General features: G+C 42.2%; 1 protein-coding gene and 1 long non-coding RNA gene across 2 annotated transcripts; one reads left to right on the top strand and one right to left on the bottom strand.

The window, feature by feature from the left end:
* Positions 1 to 9011: 9011 nt before the first annotated feature.
* fgf7 (fibroblast growth factor 7) lies at positions 9012 to 19729 on the top strand. Its single transcript, XM_061751507.1, has 4 exons — positions 9012 to 9169; positions 9422 to 10008; positions 18260 to 18366; positions 18453 to 19729. The coding sequence occupies exons 2-4, from the start codon at positions 9723 to 9725 to the stop codon at positions 18666 to 18668; spliced, it is 609 nt and encodes a 202-aa protein (XP_061607491.1). The 5' UTR covers positions 9012 to 9169; positions 9422 to 9722; the 3' UTR covers positions 18669 to 19729.
* Positions 19730 to 23729: 4000 nt separating this feature from the next.
* On the bottom strand, positions 23730 to 26690 carry LOC133467051 (uncharacterized). The gene is made up of 2 exons (XR_009785119.1): positions 25921 to 26690; positions 23730 to 25529 (listed from the first exon to the last, which is right to left on the bottom strand). It is a non-coding gene; the product is annotated as an uncharacterized LOC133467051 (long non-coding RNA).
* Between the last annotated feature and the right edge of the window lie 286 nt (positions 26691 to 26976).

The raw sequence follows: 26976 nt of genomic DNA, 5'->3' as shown, positions 1-26976 counted from the left end.
GAGGCCACAGTTCCAGCGGCATTGACCTTGGTGAGACGCTGCAGGAGGACCTGGGAGCGAGCCCGCCAGATGCTGCTGTCCCAGGGACGGTCCTACAAGACCGCTGCTGACCGTCGGAGGACACTGGCCGTGAACTACAAAGTGGGTCAGCGAGTTTGGCTCTCCACCAAGCATATTCCACTCCGGGTGGAGTCCCGGAAGCTCGCTCCCAGGTTCGTTGGGCCCTTCCCCATCCCAAAGATCATCAACCCTGTCACCGGGTAGTTTAGGCTCCCAAGGTCGATGCGGGTCCACCCTGCTTTTCACGTCAGCCTGCTCAAGCCAGCCCGGGAGTCTCCTCTGGTCCCGCCTTCCAGGCCCCCTCCTCCCCCCCGGTTCGTTGATGGGGGGCCTGTCCTCACTGTGAGGCGGCTGTTGTCGTCTCGTCGGAGGGGAAGGGTGTTTCAATATCTGGTGGACTGGGAGGGCTACGGGCCTGAGGAACGTTCATGGGTGCCATCTGCGTTTATTGTGGATGACTCGCTCATTCAGGACTTCCATGTTGCGCATCCTGGGGCTCGGGGCCGTTAGGGGGGGGGGGGGGGGGGGGGGGGTACTGTCTGATCCGATTATCGACCTCGCCTTTTTGCCTCACTGTTGCCTTTTTCGGATTGCCTGCCGGTGTACCGACCTCTGCCCGTATATTAAACCTCTTTTTTGAAACTGTCCATTTGTTTTGGAGTCGTGCATTTTTGGATCCTATCCTCTGTTCCGTTCATGACAAGAACAGCATCTTGGCCTTCTGAAATATAAACAGAATTGACAACTCGCTACTATAAATACACCGCAAGCATACACATGACTTATTTGTATTCAATGGTGATTCAACAAATGGTACCTGCCCAACACTGGTCACATACTTGCTTTGAATTACAAATATGGACTGGAGTTGGGGAGATTTTATTGTTTCTTGTCCACAGTAGTGGCTCTGAAAGTCAATGTTCTTTTTTTTAAAGAACCGCACGCTTGTTTATAACCGTTGTGTTGTTACTATAAAGGCTGGGCTTCTTCTTGTGCATTAACTGATATGGTGTGCTGTGCAGTTAAGACTGTGATCCCTAGCAGCTGTTCCTGCATTAAATGGGATCAGAGTATTCCCCAGACATCCAAGCACAACACTGCTTCACATTCTTGAACAAGTCCAATTACAACCAGCCTAATGCACCGCAAACTGCCTACAGCCATTTGACATTTACCTTCAATACTGGTTAATATGTCTTACTGTAACTTCTCTTCGGGATATATTTTACTATGGTATGCTTTGTACTTTATTTTAAGTATATATTTTATGATGTTATTTTTACATTTATTCATGCCTTTGTAGACATGAATAAACTTAACATGCCTTATTTTGCTCTTTTACAAATTCACTTCTGTTATCTTTTTTTCTGAGAAATAATACAGCCTTCAAAATTCTTCATGTTTGTCTCAGCAACCGTACATTTCGCTGACAATATTTCACGCAGAATACCAAATCATTCACTCAAAAGAGCTCACAGATCAGACAGACGCTTAAGGTGTCAGGCTGAGGTGCGAGCATGTGTTATTTTACTGCACTAACACCCAGGAAGAGGTGCTTCACAGTGTGCTACGCTGTGTGTGCATGCGCTGTGTAAATAGCCGGCTGTCACACTCCAAGCGGCATTATTGCTTTGTCCACTACCATAAATTGAATGTGTTAAGAACATTCTGTTGCTGTTGAACACAACATATAAAAACAACCTCAGAATCATCACTGCAACAGTTGGACTACAGCTTAAAAAATAAATAAATAAATAAATAGGAACTCCTCAATAAACCTCCTAATGTGGTTGCACAAGTGTGCACACCCTCTTAAAATTGGGATGTGGCTGTGTTCAGAATCAACATCAAACTCATTTTAAATAGGAGTTATCATGCACCTGGCACCAATGCCTCTAATTAACCCCAAATCAAGTTCAGATGTTTTAGTAGGCTTTTCGTGACATTTTTGCTTTCTAGTAGAAACCTGAAGGTTTTGTAGTAGGACTGACTGCTTTTTCGTACTGTTTATAATTCCTTTCACCTTGAAAAAGGCCACAAGTAAGGAAAGTTTTGTGTGTGTGTGTGATGTTAAAAACGGTTTGTGTGGATGATAGGCCCAAAAAAATGAAAATATTCATGTGGCCTCTGCCTCAAACTGACCTTCAGCTCTTAATTGACACCTTTGTTTTCTCTCATCTACTTTACTTTTAACTCTCTCTTTGCATCCAATAATGTGCAAAAATTTAGCTGCCAGGTTGTTAACTGGAACCAGTCGTCTGTCTCATGTCAGACCCTGTATTTGCTTCTCTCCACCAGCTGCCATTTAAATGCAGAATTCACTAAAAGATCTTCTAAATCACATTTAAATGTATGCACAACGCTCCTCCCGGTTGTATTTCTAATCGATGACTTTTGCATACACTCTTTTCCTTAAATCTCAGCTGGAATTACAATCTAAGCGCTTATTGGGCTGTTTGGAGCTCGGGACTGCTTTAAACAACTCTTAAAAATGACTGTTATAAGACAATTGTTTTGCTTGTCGGAGTGTATTCGTCTCTTGGCAAATGCTTCAGTGTGCATGTGTGTTCACGTAAGTCAAAATCTTCTTTCTCTTCTTTTGAAGCCCTTTGTAACTGTGTATTTTAAAAAGACAAACAAAATGTTACTTCACTACTGACTTGTACGTGTTAGGCATGCTAATTGGCTGGGATGAGCCGGTAAACAAGACTTGCTCATTTCTGATGTGATTTGCCGGGCATCTTGTTTACCTTTAAGCAAGACAAATCCTTTGCCGCAAACGTGTGCCATTGTGTCGCTCCGTGTGCGTGTGTTTATAAGTAAATTCTTTTTAGCTAGTGCTAATGTTATGAAGTTCCAATCCCTAGAGATCCCCAATTATCATGGAATTTAGAAAGCAAAAGCTGAACCCAAACAATCTGAAACAGTGCTAAGAATAGACTGACCCCAGACATAATTGACTCTACCAACATGAATGCAGTCATATTGCTGCAAGACGGAGTGACGAGCACATGCGCATACACACAGTCTTCTCTCTCCAAGAATGCTTTTAGAGTATTGCGACGTGACACTGCATGGGGGCCGATGTCTCTGCAGTAATAGTGGAAGCTATCATAAATTGTGCACAAGACTTCGAGGACTAACACTCTCAGGGCTTCTGAACTGGGTGATGATTTACAAAGCAATATTTCCGTCCTTCATAGGAATGAATAAGTACAACCACAACAACATGCATCCTTCAGGCAATTAAACGATTTATTACTTGGGATGAATTAAGACGACTGTTCAAAGAGCAGAGTTGTTGGCTAAACATTGTACGTTGTTGAGAAATTAAGAGAATGCGCATGTGGTGTACAGCCGCCTTGAAGCACGATTCTGAGAACGCAATGGTCGGTCACACCCTGATTTTGGAGTTGGAACAGGAATAAAGTACCCTTGCGTGATAGCGTCTTGCACTGAAATAAAACCCTCACAGATTCCACTGGCTTCAGCATCAGCATTTAAAGTAAAGGAACCCAAAAAAAGAGAACTGCAAGATCTACAGTACTGACATTTATTAAAAAAAAAAAAAAAAAAGAGCAATCTACTTATTAAGAAAATGAAACAAAGTCAGACAAGAGAAAGTGTGAATTTTGCAGATTAGGTCAGAACTCATATTGAATGAAGATGCCTTTCCTACGCGGGTCCATGGGGTCTGCCTCAAGCCCACTAAACTTCCTTTCCTTCTGTAAACACTTAAGTGTATCTCCATCAGGCTGCCATTTGCCTGTGAGCATGTTTATTTGTGTGGTGTATACAGATGCACACCAAGGCACGAGAGTTGTGTTATCTTTTAAAACAGGTTATATAAGAGAGTCGAACCCAGAATCTTCAGTTGTGAGGAAGACGTGCATGCCAACGCAGACAAATGTTCCTTCATCATATGGGTTCTTTACTTGCAGACCAGATGAATAACATGAAGCAAGTAGCAACATTAAATAGATCTTCAGGTTTGGTTGTTGTTACCCAGCTTGTGACATTAGTCATACAGACTTATAGTACAACCCCAATTCCAATGAAGTTGTGACGTTGTGTTAAACATAAATAAAAACAGAATACAATGATTTGCAAATCATTTTCAACCTATATTTAATTGAATACACTACAAAGACAAGCTATTTCATGTTCAAACTGATCAACTTGATTGTTTTTAGCTTATAATGATTAAGTTAGAATTTTATGGCTACAACACGTTCCAAACAAGCTGGGACAGGGTCATGTTTTCCACTGTGTTACATCACCTTTTCTTTTAACATTCAATAAACGTTTGGGAACTGAGGACATTAATTGTTGAAGCTTTGTAGGTGGAATTCTTTCCCATTCTCGCTTGATGTACAGCTTCAGCTGTTCAACAGTCCGGGCTCTCCGTTGTCGTATTTTACGCTTCATAATGCGCCACACATTTTCAATGGCAGACGGATCTGGACTGCAGGCAGGCCAGTCTAGGACCTGCACTCTTTTACTACGAAGCCACATTGTTGTAACACGTGCAGAATGTGGTTTGGCATTGTCTTGCTGAAATAAGCAGGGGCATCCATGAAAAAGACATTGCTTGGATGGCAGCATATGCTTCTCCAAAACCTGTATGTACCTTTCAGCATTAATTGTGCCTTCACAGATGTGTAAGTTACCCCTGCCATTGGCACTAACACAGCCCCATACCATCACAGATGCTGGCTTTTGAACTTTGCGTCCATAACAGACCGGATGGTTCGTTTCCTCTTTGGCCTGGACGACACGACGTCCATAATTTCCAAAACCAATTTGAAATGTGGACTCGTCGGACCACAGAACACTTTTCCACTTTGCATCAGTCCATCTTAGATGAGCTCGGGCCCAGAGAAGCCGGCGGCGTTTCTGGGTGTTGTTGATAAATGGCTTTTGCTTTGCATAGTAGAGTTTCAAGTTGCACTTACGGCTGTAGCGCCAAACTGTATGTACTGACATTGGTTTTCTGAAGTGTTCCTGAGCCCATGTGGTGATATCCTTTACACATTAATGTCGCTTTTTGATGCAGTGCTGACTGAGGGATCGAAGGTCACGGGCATTCAATGTTGGTTTTCGGCCTTGCCGCTTACATGCAGTGATTTCTCCAGATTCTCTGAACCTTTTGATGACATTATGGAACGTAGATGATGAAATCCCGAAATTCCTTGCAATTGTACGTTGAGGAACATTTTCCTTAAACTGTTGGACTATTTTCTCATGCACTTGTTCACAAAGAGGTGAACCTCGCCCCATCTTTGCTTGTGAATGTCTGAGCAATTCAGGGAAGCTCCTTTTCTACCCAATCATGGCACCCACCTGTTCCCAATGAGCCTGTTCACCTGTGGGATGTTCCAAACACGTGTTTGATGAGCATTCCTCAACTTTCGCAGTCTTTTTTGCCACCTGTCCCAGCTTTTTGGGAACGTGTTGCAGCCATAAAATTCTAAGTTCATAATTATTTGCTATAAACAATCAAGTCTATCAGTTTGAACATGAAATATCTTGTCTTTGTAGGGTATTCAATTAAATATAGGTCGAACATGATTTGCAAATCATTGTATTCTGTCATGAACGGAACAGAGGATAGGACCCAAAAATGCACGACTCCAAAACAAATGGACAGTTTAAAAAAGAGAGAGGTTTAATATACGGGCATAGGTCGGTACACGGGCAGGCAATCCAAAAAAAGCAACAGTATCCAAAAACATGAGGCAAAAAGGCGAGGTCGATAATCGGAACAGGGTCAAGTCTTACTGTGAGTCTGTGACGTGAAAACAAGGAATGCTGGAATGCGACGACAAGGTACAACGAACTGGCGACGAGAGGGAATGAGACACGAGGTTAAATGCGAGGGGTAATTAGGGTGAACGAGGCCCAGGTGGTGAAGATGCTCTCAGGAGCACGTGTGTGTGAAACAGGGGGAAGACAAAAACCGGAACACACACCCATGACAGTATTCTGTTTTTATTTATGTTTAACACAACGTCCCAACTTCATTGGAATTGGGGTTGTAGGTTCAGAGACTATTGCCCCACTGATGGTCGAGATGTTCATGGTCATCAGGAGAAAAGAAGTTATCCAAATTCTAACCCAAAGAGCTGCAGCAATTCCAGGACTTGATTGCTATGACTGTTCTCCAGTGCTGGGTGCCTCCAAAGGAAATTGGTTCTTTTCATCTGAGAAATAGTCAAAATCTGGCTTTAATGTTAATGAGACCAGAGCTTAACTTCCCCTTTTTGATCCTAATTGCTGATATGTTTACTCAAACATGTTCTTCTTTACCTTAAGGGCAAGATTGCTGGGTAGAGCACTGTTGATGGAGTTGTTCTGCTTCCTTTCTAATCAGGAGGCTCAAGTTCATCCATAATCTCCAACATCTTTGAAGCGATTAGGCCTGCTCTGCTGCAATTTGAGCTTGGGTTCGTTGGTACTCTGGCCTGGTACAAATGACTTTTGATTGTCCTTCATCTCGTAGATCTATTTTTCTTCAATTTTGTTTTAATCTATGAAGGCAATGGTAGATGATTGAAAAGATCATGTTATCACTCTGACAATAGATAGAATATGATTTACATGATCTTTTAAAAAGGTTGATTGAAGACTCCAAATTGCCCGCAGGCGTGAATGTGGGTGCGAGTGGTTTTCTGTCTCTATGTGCCCTGCGATTGGCTGGCGACCAGTTCAGGGTGTACCCCGCCTCTCGCCCAAAGATAGCTGGGATAGGCTCCAGCATGCCCGTGACCTTAGTGAGGAGAAGCAGTACAGAAAATGGATGGATGATCTTTTTGAAAAAATCCATCCCTCTCTGGCGCTATCATATGCCTCTAATTACATTTTGTAATTATTATTTTACAACTGGGCAGAATGTGACAAGAATAGCCAATCAGAGGTTGTCTTGTTCAACCATTGATGTGCACACACCGGAGCCTCGCGGGCACACCCAGACGTTTTGTGGTCGCATGACAGTATTTACTCTCCCTTTAATGTTAGCTCAATAATGCTAAGAATGTTAAAGTCGAGGTCAAAATAAATATTTTCCAGATTCCCTGTCGACTAATAAATGGAGAGCCGTGTGTTTGGCGCCACCATATACAAGTAAACCATAGTCCAGATCTGACATTTTGGGAGTGAGACTAATTTGGTCATGTATGCGTCCTGATTTCGGAATGGTGCATACAGTCATTTGAGTGAGAGAAAAACATTTCCGCACTCACATGTAACCTATAGTGGTCTCTAAACCAATCAGACATAGTGAAGGGTGGGGACCCTCCATCTGATTGGCCTTGTGCGTTGAAAAGTAGTACAAAACTTGAATCAAAACAGGTTGCTTTGATCTACTTTTGTTATTATTAATGTTGCTACTTGGCACGTTTTCTTAACAAAGGGGAAACTTGATTGGCAGTACATTGCCTGTTAAGACATTAATGACTGTATATACCTTTGCGTCTAATGTTTAATATTTGTTGAATTTTTGTGAACAGAGCCCGAGTCGTTTTTATTTACATTTTTCATCCGAGGTATTTTGTTCATCGTTCTACATTGGCTGGCAACCAGTTCGGGGTGTACCCCGCCGCTCGCCCAGAGTCAGCTGGGATCGGCTCCAGCACGCCCGCGGCCCACGTGAGGATAAGCGGTATGGAAAATGGATGGACGGATGGATACGTTTCAATGTCAATGTTCATTATTCTTAGAATTAGAATTGAAAGTGAGTTGTTCTTAAAAAGGATATGCCTGCATTATTATGCTCTAATATCCTTATATACGTGGCATAAAAAAAATCGCAACGATACTATCTTTTGTCGTGATCGTTTTTGTGAAAATATATCGTCCTCAAAAAATTGCTATGGTGACAGGCCTAAACACATATATTAGATGCAATGGATAAGACAAAGATATTGTACAATCAGTAAAAAAATAGAGTAACAACTGTAATAAAAAATCTGCAATATAGCGGGACCGTGGAGCAAGAATCGTGATATAGCGGAGGATTACTGTATTTGTATTGTGTGATGTTAAGTTGCAAGGAGTCATTGTTTGGGTGACATGTGCATCCCAGGACGCCCATAGTCTCAAGTGTAAAATGATCTATGCAGCGAGGTGCAAACCTTCCCAGGAACTTCTTCCGAATCTGACTGATAAAACATCTTGTCAAAAGATCTGAATTTTTTATTTTTTTTTTTGCACATTTCTCATTGTGAATGAGTTTCAAGTCTATGAATTGAAATGTCCAAGTACGCAATTTGCCAAGTGTGAGCAAATTGGGGCAGACGAACAGGCCGGGGTGATCTTTACGACCACTTGTTAAGAGATGAGGAGACCCGCTGCAGCCAGAAGTCCAACTCTCTCAGGCCTGCAGCCCTGACCTCTCCAGGGCAGCACGTCATTCAGGGCCCATATAAACTTTTTGAAGTATACCTACTTCCAAGGCAATGTCAGGTATGTAAGGCAATAAATTGCAAACACGAAAAACCAAGGCATGCACGACCCCTGACACTCAGACGATTACTGAGCACTTACGCCTTCAGTTTTCTCATCCTCGAATGGATACCTGCCAGCCATAACGACACACAATAAGAAAGGACGGCAGAGCTCATCTTTGAAGCACTTTTACGTCAGTTGGTAAATCATTTCCATGGATTTGGATCCTCTAATAATAATTTTTAAAAAAAAAAAGCACGATTCGTGACATTCCCAAAAGTGTAATCATATGGCAAATATTGAAAACAATTACACGTACAGCATAAATACACGTCCCTGTGACATTTGTAACAAAGCGTTGGAAGTGAGTCTGCAAACACACATCCAGGAGAGGCTGCTATTTAGTTTATAGCTCCCTCTCACGTCTGGAGTGTGAGAGACAGCGAGAGACAAGCGGAAGGGCTTTCTCCACGGCATCACGACCGGCGACAGCTGACTGGTTGGGATCTAATTGCTCTGAAGTGATGTCAGCGGGAGGCATTCATCTCGGCGGCAGTGGAGGATGCACACGCACAGTCTCCCTGCCAGAAGCAGGCAGGCATCCACTGGAGCTGACACAAGCGCTCTATTTATCCCACAACTCTGGCAAGTCCTTCCATCACATGTAAGTCATTCATTTTGATTTTTCTTTGTGGCTTTGAAATCACATATTTGAGACGATGCATGGTAGACTGCCAACTACAGACCAGCAGTGACATAACGTCCCACACGCAAGCACATGCCTATCAAATTACACATAAAAATTGCGTATTTACTACAAACTGTGCCACTTCAGCACACTATATGTGACAACGTTTTTTGTGGAATTCTTCGGCTTCCGTAACATTTCCTGATGTGTTGTGATGTCCTTCGACAGACTGTCATCTCGGGATGGAGAATACAATCTGTTGTGTCACAGAAGACTGAAGATAGACATAAGACGCTGCATCCCATCTCCTTCTTCAAAGTACTCTCCAGCTTCGGGAAGCGTTTCGTCCACAAGCAGCCTGACTCTATGTCCCGCGAGGACTCCCTGCCGCAAGAACACAGACCCTGAGGTCGCCACTGGAGTGGCAGAGTTCAGGGGGGGGGGGGTGCACTCGGGCTGAGGGATAGCGCGCAGATCTCGTCTCCCGTTTCAGTATGTTGTTCATCGATCCCCACTGCATTGCATTATAATGCGCAAATGGATGCTGACATGGAACCTTCCAAATCTGTTCTCGGGACTCTACCTGCATGCCGTCTTCCTATTCAGCAGCGCGTGTGTGGTCTACAGTGACTGCACTCCGGCGCAACTCGCTGCCATCGTGAACTGTTCGAGACACGAGCGTCACACTAGGAATTACGACTACATGGAGGGAGGAGATGTGCGGATCCGACAGCTGTTCAGCCGCACCCAGTGGTTCCTGACCATTGATGATGAAGGCAACATCAATGGGACGCAAGACCCAACCAACTGTTACAGTAAGGATGACTGTCACTCAAATACTAAGGACCCACTATCTGAGCATCTGCATATACAGTATGTAAACTAATGCGAATGTGAATTGAGAAACATATTTTCATCATAAGCCTTTAATCAATTTATGTTTAATAGCAGCAGAAAGACAAAATATTCTAACTTGGGCCGAGACCACAAGAGGACAGGTACCGGTATTTTTTCTGTCTATTGACATTTTGTGTGCCCACTTAATTTTGCGAAGGATTCGTGAAAATGTTGTCTCCGAAACTCCTTACAAAAGGTTTAGATACTGAATCCTTACAATATATACAAGTGTAAATGTATATACAGTATATTCTCTCAGTATATCACAGTGGTGTCTGAATGTGTGACCAAGTTGGTTGCTGTGGCTTTCACAGGCTTCTGATTGGCTGTCTTCATTTGTCAATTTTGTTGAAAAAAAAAAAGAAAAAAAACACATCGTGTGTGGACATGTGCAGTGCTTCAAAAAATTATTAGACCACCCATCATTGAGCATTATGATGTGCTTTAATGCAGACTAAGGAGTTTTCGTGAGCTCTTGACATTTTAGCAATTTGAACCGCAGTAAGTCCTAACTGAACTCAATTGAGTTTTTAGATTAAGCCAACTCACTGGGCTTCTCTAATAATAATTAGCTTTACAATATATATTTTTTGGGAGGGGGGGGATTGTACCCGTCTTACAAATTCGGCCTGGGTAATCAAACATATGTGCAGAACTGTATTTTCTAATTTACTAAATAAAAGTAGGGCTGTGAATTTCAAAATAAGAGCAAGTAAATAAAAAAAAAAAAAGTATTACATGTTCAAAGTGCTTAACTTCAGAATAATTATTTGGCAAAAAAGCTAAAATACAGATTATACTTCATGTTTTGATCATATGGGTAGAAGCAAAATCATGCATCGTAAAAATGCTTTATACATAGGTAGAAGGGTTTTGGGGGATGCGTATGATACACGGGTGCGCATTATACACGAGAAATTACGATAAACGTGTTAAGACGAACGTTAGAGAGTCAGCGCTGTTTATCTCTGCCACATGGGGAGTCATAATTATTAATAAATAATAAGTTAGTGACGAGCATTTGGACTGTCAAGATGGCAGCAGTTGATGAAAAACGGTTCTCTGCATTTGTGTCATGTGCAAGTATAGCTCGAGTGAGCGCAGTAAAACAAAGCAGGTGGTGGTTGCTGGAGCCTATCAAACCGTTAACAAGTCTGTCAGGAAGTAAACTGAAGGTCTGGTTGACAAGTGTGTGTGACCTCACACTCACACACTGGCACATTTGTTCTGCCTGATTTACTCTCCCTCGAGCTTACTGCGACGGAATAAATAACAGGCACCAAAACTGAACTAAAAATAACCTCCTGACGATTTTGACACGACACATTTTTCAGTAGTATTACCAAAATCATGTCAGTCAGCACTACTTGGGGTGGTTACAAAACAGAAATAGTAAAAAACAAGGTCCAAAATTGTCTGGTTACTGTCAAGTGAAGTCTTCTGAATATCATATTTTAGGGGCTACTGGGTACTCACACTGAGGATGTTTTAAGAAGTTATCATTTCCTCCTATCTGACAGTGGCTGGAATGTTGGTATGACAGCAAAAGACCTAGACGAGAAAGGGGAAGATGTTTGTGCAATGGTTGGCAAATTAAAACAGGCGCATTGATGCATCTTTTTGTGGCTGACAGTTGCACGCAAACGGCAAACAGAGACACATTCGACCAGCAGTGTACACTTTTCGGTATCATTCGAAACTATAGTCAAGGCATTGTTTCATAAAAAACAATAAGAAAAAAAATGAAAGCACAATGTAAAACTGAGAGTGGTACTGTTTTTGACTCCTTCATTCCAGACTAGCAGCATGCCTGTGACAACTTTTTGACATTTCGACGCGCACCTGAGTTGTTATCTGAGTGCCAAGTTAGCTTTCTGGCAGTGTTGTCGGCCTATCTGGAAAAACAACAACAAATATACAACCCCAATTCCAATGAAGTTGTGACGTTGTGTTAAACAGAAATACAAACAGAATACAATGATTTGCAAATCATGTTCAACCTATATTTAATTGAATACACTACAAGGACAAGATATTTCATGTTCAAACTGATAAACTTGATTGTTTTTAGCAAATAATCATGAACTTGGAATTTTCTGGCTGTAACGCGTTCCAAAAAAGCTGGGACAGGTAGCAAAAAAGTTGAGGAATGCTCATCTGGAACATCCCACAGGTGAACAGACACATTGGGAACAGGGGGGTGTCAGGATTGGGTAGAAAAGGAGCTTCCCTGAATTGCTCAGTCATTGTATTCTGTTTTTATTTATGTTTAACACAACGTCCCAACTTCATTGGAATTGGTGTTGTACATATAAAAAATATATACAGTTGAAACCAGATGTTTACGTACACTATTAAAAAAAAAAGACACTTTTTCTCCTCACTGTCTAACATGAAATCAGATTCAACTTTCCCTGTTTTAGGTCAATTAGGTTTAAATGCCAGAATAATGAGAGGATATCCATCCATCCGTTCATCCATTTTCTGTACCGCTTATCCTCACTATATATATGTTTAATATAGTACACACGCTGTCATGTCCGTTTCCAGGGCAATTTGGTTCTTACTCTGCAAACTTATGCCCAAAAACAAAGTGGTGGAACAAATAAGATAGCAGCTGGTTTTACTTTCAACAAACCAGTAAACGGTAATTGTCAGCACATGAACATTAAAGTGAAGCTCCACGGGCAGTGCTTAATGTGAGGTTACAGCAAATATGATCGTGATTGCAATTTAAAAAAAAAAAAACAGACAATCTGCTGCCAGGTTGATTAAGAAAAAAGTAAACCACAGCAGGACAAATGAAACATCACCGTGACTATTATGTGTTTTATACTTTGTGGGATAAATAGAAGAATGCAAAACCAACCTGGTATCAGGTACAATTAAATTATACATATTTTAAGGCCACAATGAAATACAGACCAATGTTGGCAAGGAATATTGTGTTGTTTCAGGATTTAAAAAAAAAAAAAACAATATCAATGAATAAAGACCGTGTAGAATTTTAAATATTGAATTGAACATTTATCTACAGAGCAGCTGACTATTCCTTTAAATGAATGACGATTGTGTCTACAGTACATGCAGCAAAATGTTTCCAGTGTACCAGCTTTGTACAGCAGAGCAAACAACTCTAAAATGTTGAAACAGCACTTTTATGTTATAAGAGCATGACTTTATGCTTTCTGACAGAACAAATAAACTAGCAGCAGCTATCGGCTTGTCCTCGTTAGGGTCACGGGTAGTGTGCACTCATAAATGAAGAATAATTCCAAAGTAAAAATGTGGAAAAGGTCTACAAATAGAGATGTAGAACTTTGGGATTGCCGACGTCATGTTTTAATGTCAGCTTAGCGCGCACTAAAGGGGCCGTAATAATAACTCCAACAGCACCGAGCATAAACAACATTCCAAGATTGGGAGACTGTCATCTGTTTGTGATCTAGCAAGTGAGATCAACACTGCATGCTCAATGTCAGTCTGGCAAGCAACTCGAACAGCGGTCTTCCCCCTTTCCTCCAAATATCAGCTGCAAGAGTTTGTACGATTTATTTTCACATAACTGAAATGTTGAAAAAAAATTGCTTGCTGTTAATCTGCATGATGTATTGCTGTCACGCAGTTTATGTTATTATCTTCTTCTTTTCCTTTGGGCTTGTCCCTTTAGGGGTCGCCACAGCGCGGCATCCTTTTCCATGTCAGCCTATCTCCTGCATCCTCCTCTCCAACACCAAGTGCCCTCATGTCTTCCCTCACGACATCCATCAACCTTCTCTTTGGTCTTCCTCTCGCTCTCTCGCCTGGCAGCTCCATCCTCATCATCCTTCTACCAATATACTCACTATTTCTCCTCTGAACGTGTCCAAACCATCCAAGTCTGCTCTCCCTAACTTTGTCTCCAAAACATCGAACCTCGGCTCTCCCTCTGATGAGCTCATTTCTAATTTTATCCGACCTGGTCACTCCGAGAGCGAACCTCAACATCTTCATTTCCGCCACCTCCAGCTCGGCTTCCTGTTGTCTCTTCAGTGCCACTGTCTCTAATCCGTCCATCATGGCTGGCCTCACCACTGTCTTCTAAACTTTGCCCTTCATCCTAGCAGAGACTCTTCTGTCACATAACACACCTGACGCCTTCCTCCACCCGTTCCAACCTGCTTGGACCCGTTTCTTCACTTCCTGACCACACTCACCATTGCGCTGGATTGTTGACCCAAAGTATTTAAAGTCCTCTACCCTTTGCTATCTCTTCTCCCTGTTGCCTCACTCTTCCCCCACCACCCCTCTCATTCGTGCACATATATTCTGTCTTACTTCGGCTAATCTTCATTCCTCTGCTTTTAAGTGCATGCCTCCACCTTTCTAACTGTTCCTCCACCTGCACCCTGCTTTCACTGCAGATCACAATGTCATCTGCAAACATCATGGTCCACAGGGATTCCAGTCTAACGTCATCTGTCAGCCTTTCCATCACTACTGCAAACAGGAAGGGGCTCAGGGCTGATTCCTGATGCAGTCCCACCTCCACCTTAAATTCGTCTGTCACACCTACAGCACACCTCACCACTGTTCTGCTGCCTTCGTACATGTCCTGGATTATTCTAACATACTTCTCGGCCACTCCAGACTTCCGCATGCAGTACCACAGTTCCTCTCTGGGTACTCTGTCATAGGCTTTCTCAAGATCTACAAAGACACAATATAGCTCCTTCTGACCTTCTCTGTACTTTTCCATCAACATCCTCAAGGCAAATAATGCATCTGTGGTACTCTTTGTAGGCATGAAACCATACTGTTGCTCGCAAATACTCACTTCTGTCCTGAGTCTAGCCTCCACTACTCTTTCCCATAACTTCATTGTGTGGCTCATCCACTTGATTCCTCTATAGTTCCCACAGCTCTGCACATAACCCTTGTTCTTAAAAATGGGCACCAGGACACTTTTCCTCCATTCCTCAGACATCTTCTCATGCGCTAGAATTCTATTGAACAAGCTGGTCAAAAACTCCACAGCCACCTCTCCTAGAAGGTTCCATACCTCCACAGGAATGTCATCAGGACCAACTGCCTTTCCATTTTTCATCTTCTTTAATGCCTTTCTAACTTTTCTAATCATTGCCACTTCCTGGTCCACCACACTTGCCTCTTCTACTCTGCCTTCTCTCTCATTTTCCTCATTCATCAAGTCCTCAAAGAATTCTTTCCATCTATCTAGCACACTACTGGCACCAGTCAAAATATTTCCATCTCTATCCTTAATCACCCTAACTTGCTGCACATCCTTCCCATCTCTATCCCTCTGTCTGTCCAACCTGTAGAGATCTTTTTCTCCTTCTTTAGTGTCCAACCTGCCATACATGTCATCATATGCCTCTTGTTTGGCCTTTGCCACCTCTACCTTTGCCCTGTGTCGCATCTCCATGTATTCCTTTCGCCTCTCCTCGGTCCTCTCGGTGTCCCACTTCTTCTTAGCTAACCTTTTTCCTTGTATGATTTCCTGTACTGGGAGGTTCCACCACCAATTCTCCTTCTCTCCTTTCCTGCACCAAGTACTCTGCTGCCTGCCTGCCTCTCTGATCACCTTGGCTGCCGTGGTCCAATCTTCTGGAAGCTCCTCCTGTCCACCGCGAGCCTGTCTCACCTCTTCCCAAAAAGCTGCACAACACTCATCCTGTCTCAGCTTCCATCACATGGTTCTTTTCTCTGGCTTTGTCTTCCTAATCTTCCTCCCCACCACCAGAGTCATCTTACACACCACCAGCCTATGGTGTCTAGCCACACTCTCCCCTACCACTACCTTACAGTCGGTAACCTCCTTCAGATGACATCATCTGCACAAGATGTAATCCACCTGCGTGCTTCTACCTCCGCTCTTGTAGGTCACCCTATGCTCCTGCCTCTTCTGGAAAAAAGTGTTCACTCAAGCCATTTGCATCCTTTTTGCAAAGTCTACCACCATCTGTCCCTCCAAGTTCCTTTCCTGGATGTCGTACTTACCCATCACTTCTTCATCACCCCTATTTCCTTCACCAACATGTCCATTACAATCTGCACCAATTACGACTCTCTCTCTGTCTGGGATGCTCAGAACTACTTTGTCTCGCTCCTTCCAGAATTTCTCTTTCACCTCTAGGTCACATCACACCTGTGGGGCATAGCCACTAATCACATTATACATAACACCCTCAATTTCAAGTTTCAGCCTCATCACTCGATCTGATACTCTTTTCACCTCCAAGACATTCTTGGCCAACTCTTCTTTTAAAATAACCCCGACTCCATATCTCTTCCCATCTCCACCATGGTAAAATAATTTCAACCCTGCCCCTAAACTTCTAGCCTTACTGCCTTTCCACCTGGTCTCCTGGACACACAATATAGCAACCTTTCTCCTAATCATCATGTCAACCAACTCCCGAGATTTTCCTGTCATAGTCCCAACATTCAAAGTCCCCACATTCAGTTCTAGGCTCTGTGTTTTCCTCTTCTCTTTCTGGGGAGAATTAGGGACACCTGCAACATCTCGTAACTTCCAGTACTATAGTGGATGTGGCTCAATTGGTAAAGTGGGTTGTGCAGTGACCAAACGGTCGGCAGTTCGAATCCCGTGTCCTTGGGCAAGACATTGAACTTTGAATTACTCCCAGTGGGTCTGGCAGTGCCTTGCATAGCATCTGCCCATTGGTGTAAAAACGTGCTAGTGAACGTGAGCTTCTGTAAAGCGCTTTGGGCACCGTGATGGTGTAGATAAAAAGTGCACTCCGATTGCAGTAGCTCCATTCAAACTGCTTTGGTATTGGCAATTGATTTTCACTGCATCCAATTGCGAATGTTCCGAATATTTTGCCCCTTCCCGTCACTAAAAATCGTCCAAAGTCAGCTTGGATAGGTTCCAGCTCACCTCCAAACGTAAAGACAATAAGCACAAAAGAAGTGATTCTCAAAGTGTGGTACGAGTAATACAAGTCGTACACAAGCTCCCTCTGGTGGTATGTGAAAGAATCACTAAATTAAATGATTATAAACTGTGCAGAATGTTTCAGTGGCTTCATTTTTTTCTTTTTATTCCGTACACTACATTTGTTAAGTACAGCTCAGTTGTATTTAACTTTAAGCAGATTTGCTTTTGTTTTAGAAATGTTTGCGTTTGGTAAAATTTGTGTTTAACTTTTATATGCCCTACGTTTTAATCGAATTATTATTGAAGTAAATGTTTTAAACTCCCTATATTTAAGTGCAGTGTTAAGGTTCAAACTCTGCATAGTGTTGTAGTGGCTAACACAAATATTAAATATTATTTTTAGGAACAAACCTTCAGCCTTTTTTCAGATGAACGTTGACCACATAACAGTGTTTTAATGTTGGTCGTTATGTACTAAGAGAGCTCGGTATTTTTTAAGGTAGTACTTGGTGTGAAGAGTTTGAGAAGTGCTGCGTTAAAGAAAATGGATGGCTCGAGTACAACAGGAGAAGTGCAGCTCTTCAGCATGCATTATAAACTACCACAACAATAAACATTGTTACATGAATTCCCTCTGACAGTACCAGTCGAAACTGATCATTACAAAGGCCATTTTTTTTTTATATATACGGATTTGAATACTTCCATAACACTGTTAAGAAATATGGAATAACATCCACTGCAAATATTCCGAAGCTATCAAAGCTGTAGACTGTTGTTATTCCGCCACACCATCAAGTCTATTATGTTAAGCTTTAACGCTTCACAAACATTGATGGAACATGTTGCTTCTGCTGTCAACAATGCCCCTGGGTACATTGCATAAAAATACAATGACATGAATCACTTGTCGTTTCCATGAAACACAAACCACAGTGGTAATGCATGTACATACTCTCGTCGTTTTGAAAAGCAGGCTTTGACAATAGCGTGCAAATCTCACGCAAGGAGGCCGTTTTCTCAATCCCTGGGGGAATGAGCCTTAATCTGTCTCCCATATGTGCTATGGCATATCAATTGTGGCTTGTGCAGGGGCCAAGCAGGTCAACGAACGAGTCTGAATGAAGCCAGAGACGCCATGTTCTCATTAACCACAGGAACTTCCGTCTCGTTCTGTTAATGAAGACAAATGATGAGGGAGGAATGGATTCTGGAGTGCAGCATCTTACCTGTTCTGTTCTATGTCTCCACATTTTGTCGGATAGGCATCCTAGAGCTCAGGACAGTGGCTGAGGGGGGCATACTGGCTATCAAAGGCATTAAGAGTCAGCATTACATCTCCATGAACAAAGCTGGACAGCTGCAAGGGAAGGTAAATGTCAATGTCAAACCATATATCTGTTTATCCCAGCAGCACGTGGCTAAACTGAAGTTATCCCTTCTTGTGACCCTGTGCAGAGGGCCTACAACGAAAACTGCAACTTCAAGGAGGTTTTCCTAGAAAACTACTTCAACGCTTACTCCTCGGCAAAGTGGACTAAAAATGGCAAAGAAATGTTCATAGCGCTGTCTCAGAAGGGACGGCCCGTGCGAGGGAAGAAGACGAGGAGGGAGCACGTCGCGTCGCACTTCATCCCCATGAAATGCAGGGACGGGGAGAGGAGGGCGGACTGACACAGACCACTCACTATGTGTATGAATTAAGTTACCAGATATGTTAACGGACATGTAAACTCATCAACAGCTACACAACACTCTTCTCAAGGCTGCCATCAGCATCTGACAGCTTCAGGTTTTGCATTTTGTGTAACCATGTCATTCCTTTGCCTTTGGGCCGACAATCGGCATTGGAGCAGCGTTGCAAAATGGCCGCCTGACAAAACGTTCTCCTGTCCCTGACTGCAGTTTTAGTGCCAGTTCGAGACGCTTCATGGCCGTAGCAGTGCTCCAACAATTTACTCCGCCCATGCCAAGTTTCTTGAAACAGGTTCTGTTATTGACAAACCAAGCGCGGCACGAGGCCTGCCGCTACCGACACTGATGAAAGCATTGAACTGCTAGAGCAGGCGTTCACGCAAAGCCAGGTAAAGTCTATCAGGAAGGCAGCCCAGGGACTCAGCATCGACAAAAACGCAATTCGGCGGATGCTTTGGAACATGACAAAGTTTTACCGTTCCCAGCTTCAGGTTGCTGAGCATCATCATCTTCCGCTTGAAGCCTTTGAAAAACATGAAGTGGGTACAACTGAAGCTTTAACACTCTTCCAAGTATCCGTTGAACTGAGCTTTTGTCGATGCTGAGTTCCAGCGCAGCCATCTGGACAGAGTTTACCTGCCTGGCTAGCAGTTTGGTGTTTCTCATTAATAGTGGCTGCGTGGTTTGTAAAGAACACATCCTGTTTTGAGAAACATCCCATGGATCGCGTAAGCTGCACTACGCATGAAGCTGCTCAAACTGGTGCTGAATTGCAGTCAGGGACAGAAAAACTTCTAACAAAAGACATTTTCTGGTCCACAAAGACAAAGTTTTAGAACATCTCTGCAAGTGACCCAATACTTTTGTCCAAATGGTACATGTCAGGGAAAACTACAGGCCAACATGTTATAACATCCTGTCTTCAGATGAAACTACAGATGAGAAAACAGCAAAGTAGTTTGACTTGCGCCACAAACTTTTAAATCACTACTCAGTTATTGTTATTTTATTATTAAATATTATATTTCTTTATAAAGGTTCCCTGCGTGTGTTCTCTTATTTTCTGATATATTCAAAGCAACACAAGCACACACATGCTGACAGAGTAGATAAGATGAAGCAAGCTGGCCACGTACAAGTGCTCATAAAACTACATCGTAGAGTCCGAATTACTAACTTTAGATGTATTTTCAGTCAAATGTGGAGCATGTAAAAGGTGATACCGGACCCTTTTGTATTATAAAGCTGACTAAATTACTAAGTGACCCTGGTCATCACTACCCAAGTGTGATTACCTACATGACCTCGCCCAGGACTGGAGAACCAGTTTTCATACATGCGAGGTCAAATTTGTTTTAAATTGGCAGCTCGGCTTGGTGAAGAGCTGCTATTTCCAAATAATTGCCGGAATCTGTACCGTATCATGTGGAACCCAAAAGGGTAAGCAGAGCTGCAGTTTTAGCACAGATTACGTTTCGTTAACAGGCCAACCGGCAAAGGTTTGGCAAAATTGTCAACGTGCGGGAGGGGAAATGTATGTTTGGTGATGCGTCTGCTGCATGCGCCACATGCATGGATATGCGCAGTAATTGCTAATTGTATTTTGGCCACTTAGTGATGAGGTTCTGCCTCTACGAGTGAAAATGTTTGTCTTTATCTGGCCTCTCTTTTTATCTCTGGACTCGACCTTTGGCTCGTCGCTTAGCCTTTGTTCCGCCCACACTCGTCATGGTTAAGACTCAGGACGGGACAGGCTCAGGACAATATGCTTTTTTTTCTCATTGGAGAACAGTAAAATTGGTGATATTAAGTTTCTGACAACAGAATAGGCAGCCATTTGTGTTTTCTTTTCAGCATACATTATGAGTTGGACACGCTTTCTCATTCAGTAACAAGAAAATGTGTGAATGGTAGTGCATAGACATTTTCAACTGAAACTAGTTTGAAGCTGATGAAGGATGATAACGATGGAATGAGGAACATCAATGCATGAAACAAAATATATTTGGTCATTTTATTTGTCATAAACTACAGTTCCGTGTTCTGTGTCTTTGAGCACCATTTGTACGTTTTAGGTATAAGTAAATACATGCATACATCCATAGGTACTGTATGTACATAAGGAATAAGATGTATGATTTGTAATTTGCAGTGATGTATAAAAGAAAAGGGAACACTTTGATGTTGGTCCAACCCAGTTTTATGATTAGATCATTTATTTCCGCACACTAGGAAAAACATACCTACAATCTTCTGGAGATATTTCAGAACCTTTTGTCAGATTAGCCAAAATAATCTAATGATGATAATGTTCTTGACTTTGAGATAATCCAATTTCAGACACGAACTTTTGTGTCCACGGACAGATGAAATGATCCCAAAAAAAAGATTGATAAACCAAATAAGATATGATCCAAATATGTGACATTTTAATGTAATTTGAATTCCACAGAGTTTTGATGACAACGAGCAGACACAATAACAAGACACATTGGCAGAGTTCCCACACTATCCATCCTCATTCATGCAGGAACATGTGTGCGCACACACACACACACACATAGTTTTACCGCTCTGGGCTGGGTTCACATCTGGATCCCTGTCAGATTGAGAAAGTCAAATTGAGAGAGCAAACCCCTGAAATACGTTTGACCCGAGCAACATGTGAGCAAGGTTAAGACGCCTGCCAAGTCACGCAAAGTTGGTCTTAACGCATAATTTGTAACATACTTAAAATGTAAACACATTTCACATTCAAGGTTGTATATTCTCAGCGGAACCAAGAAGCTAGCACCAGTGAGAGAGAACTGTCAGGAGAGCACGCACAATGTGGCATCATTTACAGCAACATTACAACGCTTACAGATTGACTTACTTTTATAGAACAGAAACGAGCTTCTCAGTATTATCCACTCATTTGAAATAACAGCGTAAATGCAGATTAGATAGTATTGTATCCAAAATAATGTAGCCTAGCCTAATCCCACTGTTTCTCAAAGTGTGTTACGGGCTCCCTCTAGTGGTATGTAAAATAATGACTGAACGAAATGTTCAAACTGTGCATAACATTAGAGTCGCTTAAAGGGGAAATAAAGCCCCCAAATTTCTTTTTGCAAGAATACGTTGTATGTGGTATTTTGATGGATATTGCATTCGTGGAATAACAATTGAACAAGAGGAATTCATCAATTTTCATCCAGCTCAGGGGGTCGCCATGTTTGGTAATATCGCCATCTGCTGTCGACCCAAATTTATGTCACAACTGTTCTTCCAATTGCGTTGCGAATTTCACATGTCCAAATAAGGAAAAAAGGTGATATGATGGTTTCGACCCAAACTTGCTCAAAGTTTCTTCAAAGAAAAAATAAAAATAATAATAATAAAACTTGTTTTTGTTTGTTTGTTTTGTTTTTTAAACCACTACAGTACAATTGTTTAGTACAGTTCAGTTGTATTGAACTTACTATACATTTACATTTCATCTTTGGGGACACTTTGTTCTCAAACTTTTACTGAGGCATAAGTTTTATTTAACTTTTGTGTCAAATACATTACAACTGAATGACTCTTTAAGTGTTTTTTTTTTGTTTTTGTTTTTTTGTGAAAATATTACTTCAATAACTGCTAGTGCAGTTAATGAAGGTTTTATGAGCCTGGAACAAATTATTTCGAATGTTTCCTATGCATAGTCTCTTGATATGAAAAGTTAAGGCAAAGCATTTTGTGTTCATTAAAAATGTAAAACGAAAAAAAGTCAGACAAAATTCTGTACAAAGCATTATGCCTCAGTTAACAACACTGAAATTTAATGTTTTATTATTACTGCGTTTAGATTTTTATTTTTTTTAATATTACTTCAAAAACTGCCTCTGCAATTAATAATGGTTTTATGAGTCTGGAACAAATTATTTCTATTTCTGTAATTTTCTATGGGGACAATGGTTTCAAAATACAAAGAAATCCGAGATCAACCAGCGTCCTGGTATTGATTGTGTTCACACAATAAAGGGTTCAACTGTATTTATTGAAATGCCTCTCACATTGCCTTGTGTTACGTGCAAAATAATTAGTGCCTGTGCGCTTTAATTGGGCTTTGTGGTTACACAATGGTGCTATGACAAAAACACATTACTGATTAAAACGGTCGGGAATGCGTTTGATATTTGTGTGGAGGCCCAAATGCAGAAAAACCTCACGTGGTCCTGATTACCGACTGCATGTGCAGACAGTCAGTCTCACAACATGGGCAGCACCTTGGAAGAAAACTGTCGGTGGGTGGGAAGCTGAGGGAATAAATTTAGCGGCTGGTGGATTGTGAAATTACTGGTGAGTGAAGATCAACTGGGACGAAGGCCAGAAGGTATCGTGCGATGCGGAGAGGTAATCTTGGGCCAATGAGAAAAAAAGGGGGGAGGTCTCGCTCCCCAAAAACCTATTTTAGTTGAAGGAAATCTATGGATTCTATGTTTGCAAAACACCAAAGCGTTGTGAAAGCAACGGCAACACACCACAAAATCACATTTTCACCGACAGCGAAATGTGTGAATGCGTTCTTAGGCACAACGATACGAGCAAGTCACGTGAGCACCTTACGATTGGTCAATTATGATCTGGAGGATTGCATCGCAGCCATATAGGATGGCTGGAGTTACAGTAATCCCCTGCGAGCATCTACAGTAATCCGTGAGAAAAAAATAACTTTATTTACAAGATTCCCCCTAAAAATGTTTGCAATTGCCTATATTCATTGTTTAATATACTACAAATTATGAGCCCACATTGACCTCACATTGTGCTGTGCAATAAAACTCAACATATTTGACTGGCCTTTTATCACGGGCAGCCTAAGGCACACCTGTGCAATAATCATGCTGTCTAGTCAGCATTTTTATCTGTCACACCTGTGAGGTGGATGGATTATCTCGGCAAAGGAGAAGTGCTCTCATATGAAGACAGATGTGGGAACAATTTATGAGGGACATAGGCCTTTTGTGTACATATTGATCTTTAAATTCAGCTCTTGAAAAATGGCAGCAAAAATAAACGTGTTGTAATTATATCTTTATTCGGTGTAAACGGCTGATTGCTAGAATCTCATATTGGAGAAATTGGAAGGTCTTATTAAATACACATCTGTTTGTTATGAAAACAAGTGTTTCATTAAAAAAAAAAAAAAAAGTGAAGAAAAACAGCCAATTTTTAACGATATGACACAATCTGTTTTACATCACACCAACATCTGGCATTGGGGAAAACATTGAAATCATATTTTACAGTTATAAGCTTAACATTTTACAACCCCAATTCCAATGAAGTTGGGACGTTAAAAAAATAAATAAAAACAGAATACAATGATTTGCAAATCATGATCAGCTTATATTTAATTGAATACACTACAAAGACAAGATATTTCATGTTCAAACTGACAAACTTGATTGTTTTTAGCAAATAATCATTAACTTGGAATTTTATGGCTGCAACACGTTCCAAAAAAGCTGGGACACAAAAAGAGTGAGAAAGTTGAGGAATGGTTAGCTTGTTCAATAGAATTCTAGCACGTGAGAAGATGCCTGAGGAATGGAGGAAAAGTTTGCTGGTGCCCATTTGTAAGAACGAGGGTCATGTGCAGAGCTGTGGGAACTACAGAGGAATCAAGTGGATGAGCCACACAATGAAGTTATGGGAAAGAGTAGTGGAGGCTAGACTCAGGACAGAAGTGAGTATTTGCGAGCAACAGTATGGTTTCATGCCTACAAAGAGTACCACAGATGCATTATTTGCCTTGAGGATGTTGATGGAAAAGTACAGAGAAGGTCAGAAGGAGCTACATTGTGTCTTTGTAGATCTAGAGAAAGCCTATGACAGAGTACCCAGAGAGGAACTGTGGTACTGCATGCGGAAGTCTGGAGTGGCAGAGAAGTATGTTCGAATAATCCAGGACATGTACGAGGGCAGCAGAACAGCGGTGAGGTGTGCTGTAGGTGTGACAGACGAATTTAAGGTGGAGGTGGGACTGCATCAGGGGTCAGCCCTGAGCCCCTTCCTGTTTGCAGTGGTGATGGATAGGCTGACAGATGAGGTGAGAAAGGAATCCCCGTGGACCGTGATGTTTGCAGAGGACATTGTGATCTGCAGTGAAAGCAGGGAGCAGGTGGAGGAACAGTTAGGAATGTGGAGGCATGCACTGGAAAGCTGAGGAATGAAGATTAGCCGAAGTAAGGCAAAATATATGTGCACGAATGAGAGGGGTGGTGGGGGAAGAGTACAGGGAGAAGAGATAGAAAGGGTGGAGGACTTGAAATACTTGGGGTCAACCGTCCAGAGCAACGGTGAGTGTGGTCAGGAAGTGAAGAAACGGGTCCAAGCAGGTTGGAACGGGTGGAGGAAGGTGTCAGGTGTGTTATGTGACAGAAGAGTCTCTGCTAGGATGAAGGGCAAAGTTTAGAAGACAGTGGTGAGGCCAGCCATGATGGACGGATTAGAGACAGTGGCACTGAAGAGACAACAGGAAGCCGAGCTGGAGGTGGCGGAAATGAAGATGTTGAGGTTCGCTCTCGGAGTGACCAGGTCGGATAAAATTAGAAATGAGCTCATCAGAGGGAGAGCCGAGGTTCGATGTTTTGGAGACAAAGTTAGAGAGAGCAGACTTGGATGGTCTGGACACGTCCAGTGGAGAAATAGTGAGTATATTGGTAGAAGGATGATGAGGATGGAGCTGCCAGGCGAGAGAGCGAGAGGAAGACCACAGAGAAGGTTGATGGATGTCGTGAGGGAAGACAGGAGGGCAGTTGGTCTTGGAGAGGAGGATGCAGGAGATAGGATGACGCGGTGTGGCGACCCCTAATGGGATAAGACGAAAGGAAAGGAAAGGAAGAAAAATAATTATTTATATTATTATTATTGTAAGCATAAGTTTAAAACGACTTGGGTGATTGTTAGACTAACAATTTAATAATTCTGATCATGGCTGAAGTTGATTGAGAGGGAACCTTTTTTGAAAAAAGTAGTGCTATATGATGATTTAACATCGACGTATTGAGAGTAAAGTCTGCACAGTAGCTAGCAAGAGCTCAGAAAGCTAACTCGCAATTATTCCCTTCTAGCAAAGTAGACTCATGAGCTCGCCGTTTTGACAGTTTACAAAACAGTCATACATAGTAAAAGGGCATCATATGATCAATATCGATTTTACACGTGCACTCTGCAGCACACATTTGTGTCTGTAAATTACCTGTTCCAAAGCAACTACGTGGGTGTTATTGAGCACCATTGGGTAGGGACTGCTGTGTTGAAAACGTGGTGCATTCTGGGACACGTAGTTAGTATAAAAATTGTACCGCGAACTCGCCATAAACTCGTAAAAATGGCGACGCACACTGTCTGTTTTAACCGTTAGAACGAATATAATATTAAGATCGTTATAGCTCAAGCATCTAAAGCATTAAGTATGTTTTAATATTATTCATCATTTTGTTAAGGCTTTGATATAAACGCAGAGTATGTACTGCACGTGGTTTTACGCCTACAGGTGTCCACTGTACACGTAGTCTTCATAGACATCAAATATACATAGATTACGCCTTGAGTGGCTTGGCCCCTTGCTGGGACACGTACGCTCCTCCGCCATTGTTAATGTGTTACATCACCACGTAAACTAATGCAAGTCCATCCATCCATCCATTTTCTGAGCCGCTTCTCCTCACTAGGGTCGCGGGCGTGCTGGAGCCTATCCCAGCTGTCATCGGGCAGGAGGCGGGGTACACCCTGAACTGGTTGCCAGCCAATTGCAGGGCACATAGGAACAAACAACCATCCACACTCACAGTCATGCCTACGGGCAATTTAGAGTCTCCAATTCATGCATGTTTTTGGGATGTGGGAGGAAACCGGAGTGCCCGGAGAAAACCCACGCAGGCACGGGGAGAACATGCAAACTCCACACAGGCGGGGCCGGGGATTGAACCCGGGTCCTCAGAACTGTGAGGCTGACGCTCTAACCAGTCGGCCACCGTGCCGCCCTAATGCAAGTCTTCTCGAACTAATAGAGCGACAACCTACAAGTACAAAGGGCACAAATTAACTTTGTGCCCTTTTTACAATGTACCTTTCATACAATGTAAACAGATGGGCACCAAAAAAACAAGTATGTATGTGATAATTGTAAATGTTTACTAGCATATATATTTCGAGATATTCAATTAACCACAAAGTCAGCAAAAAGATAATTTTACAGTTTTAATTCCATGAGCTCTGGCTTTGTGAAAAACGGTTGCTACATTTCCAAGAA

The sequence above is a fragment of the Phyllopteryx taeniolatus genome, chromosome 2 (assembly GCF_024500385.1).
Source record: "Phyllopteryx taeniolatus isolate TA_2022b chromosome 2, UOR_Ptae_1.2, whole genome shotgun sequence".
Taxonomy (NCBI): domain Eukaryota; kingdom Metazoa; phylum Chordata; class Actinopteri; order Syngnathiformes; family Syngnathidae; genus Phyllopteryx; species Phyllopteryx taeniolatus.
This window is presented reverse-complemented; position numbering and strand designations above follow the sequence as displayed.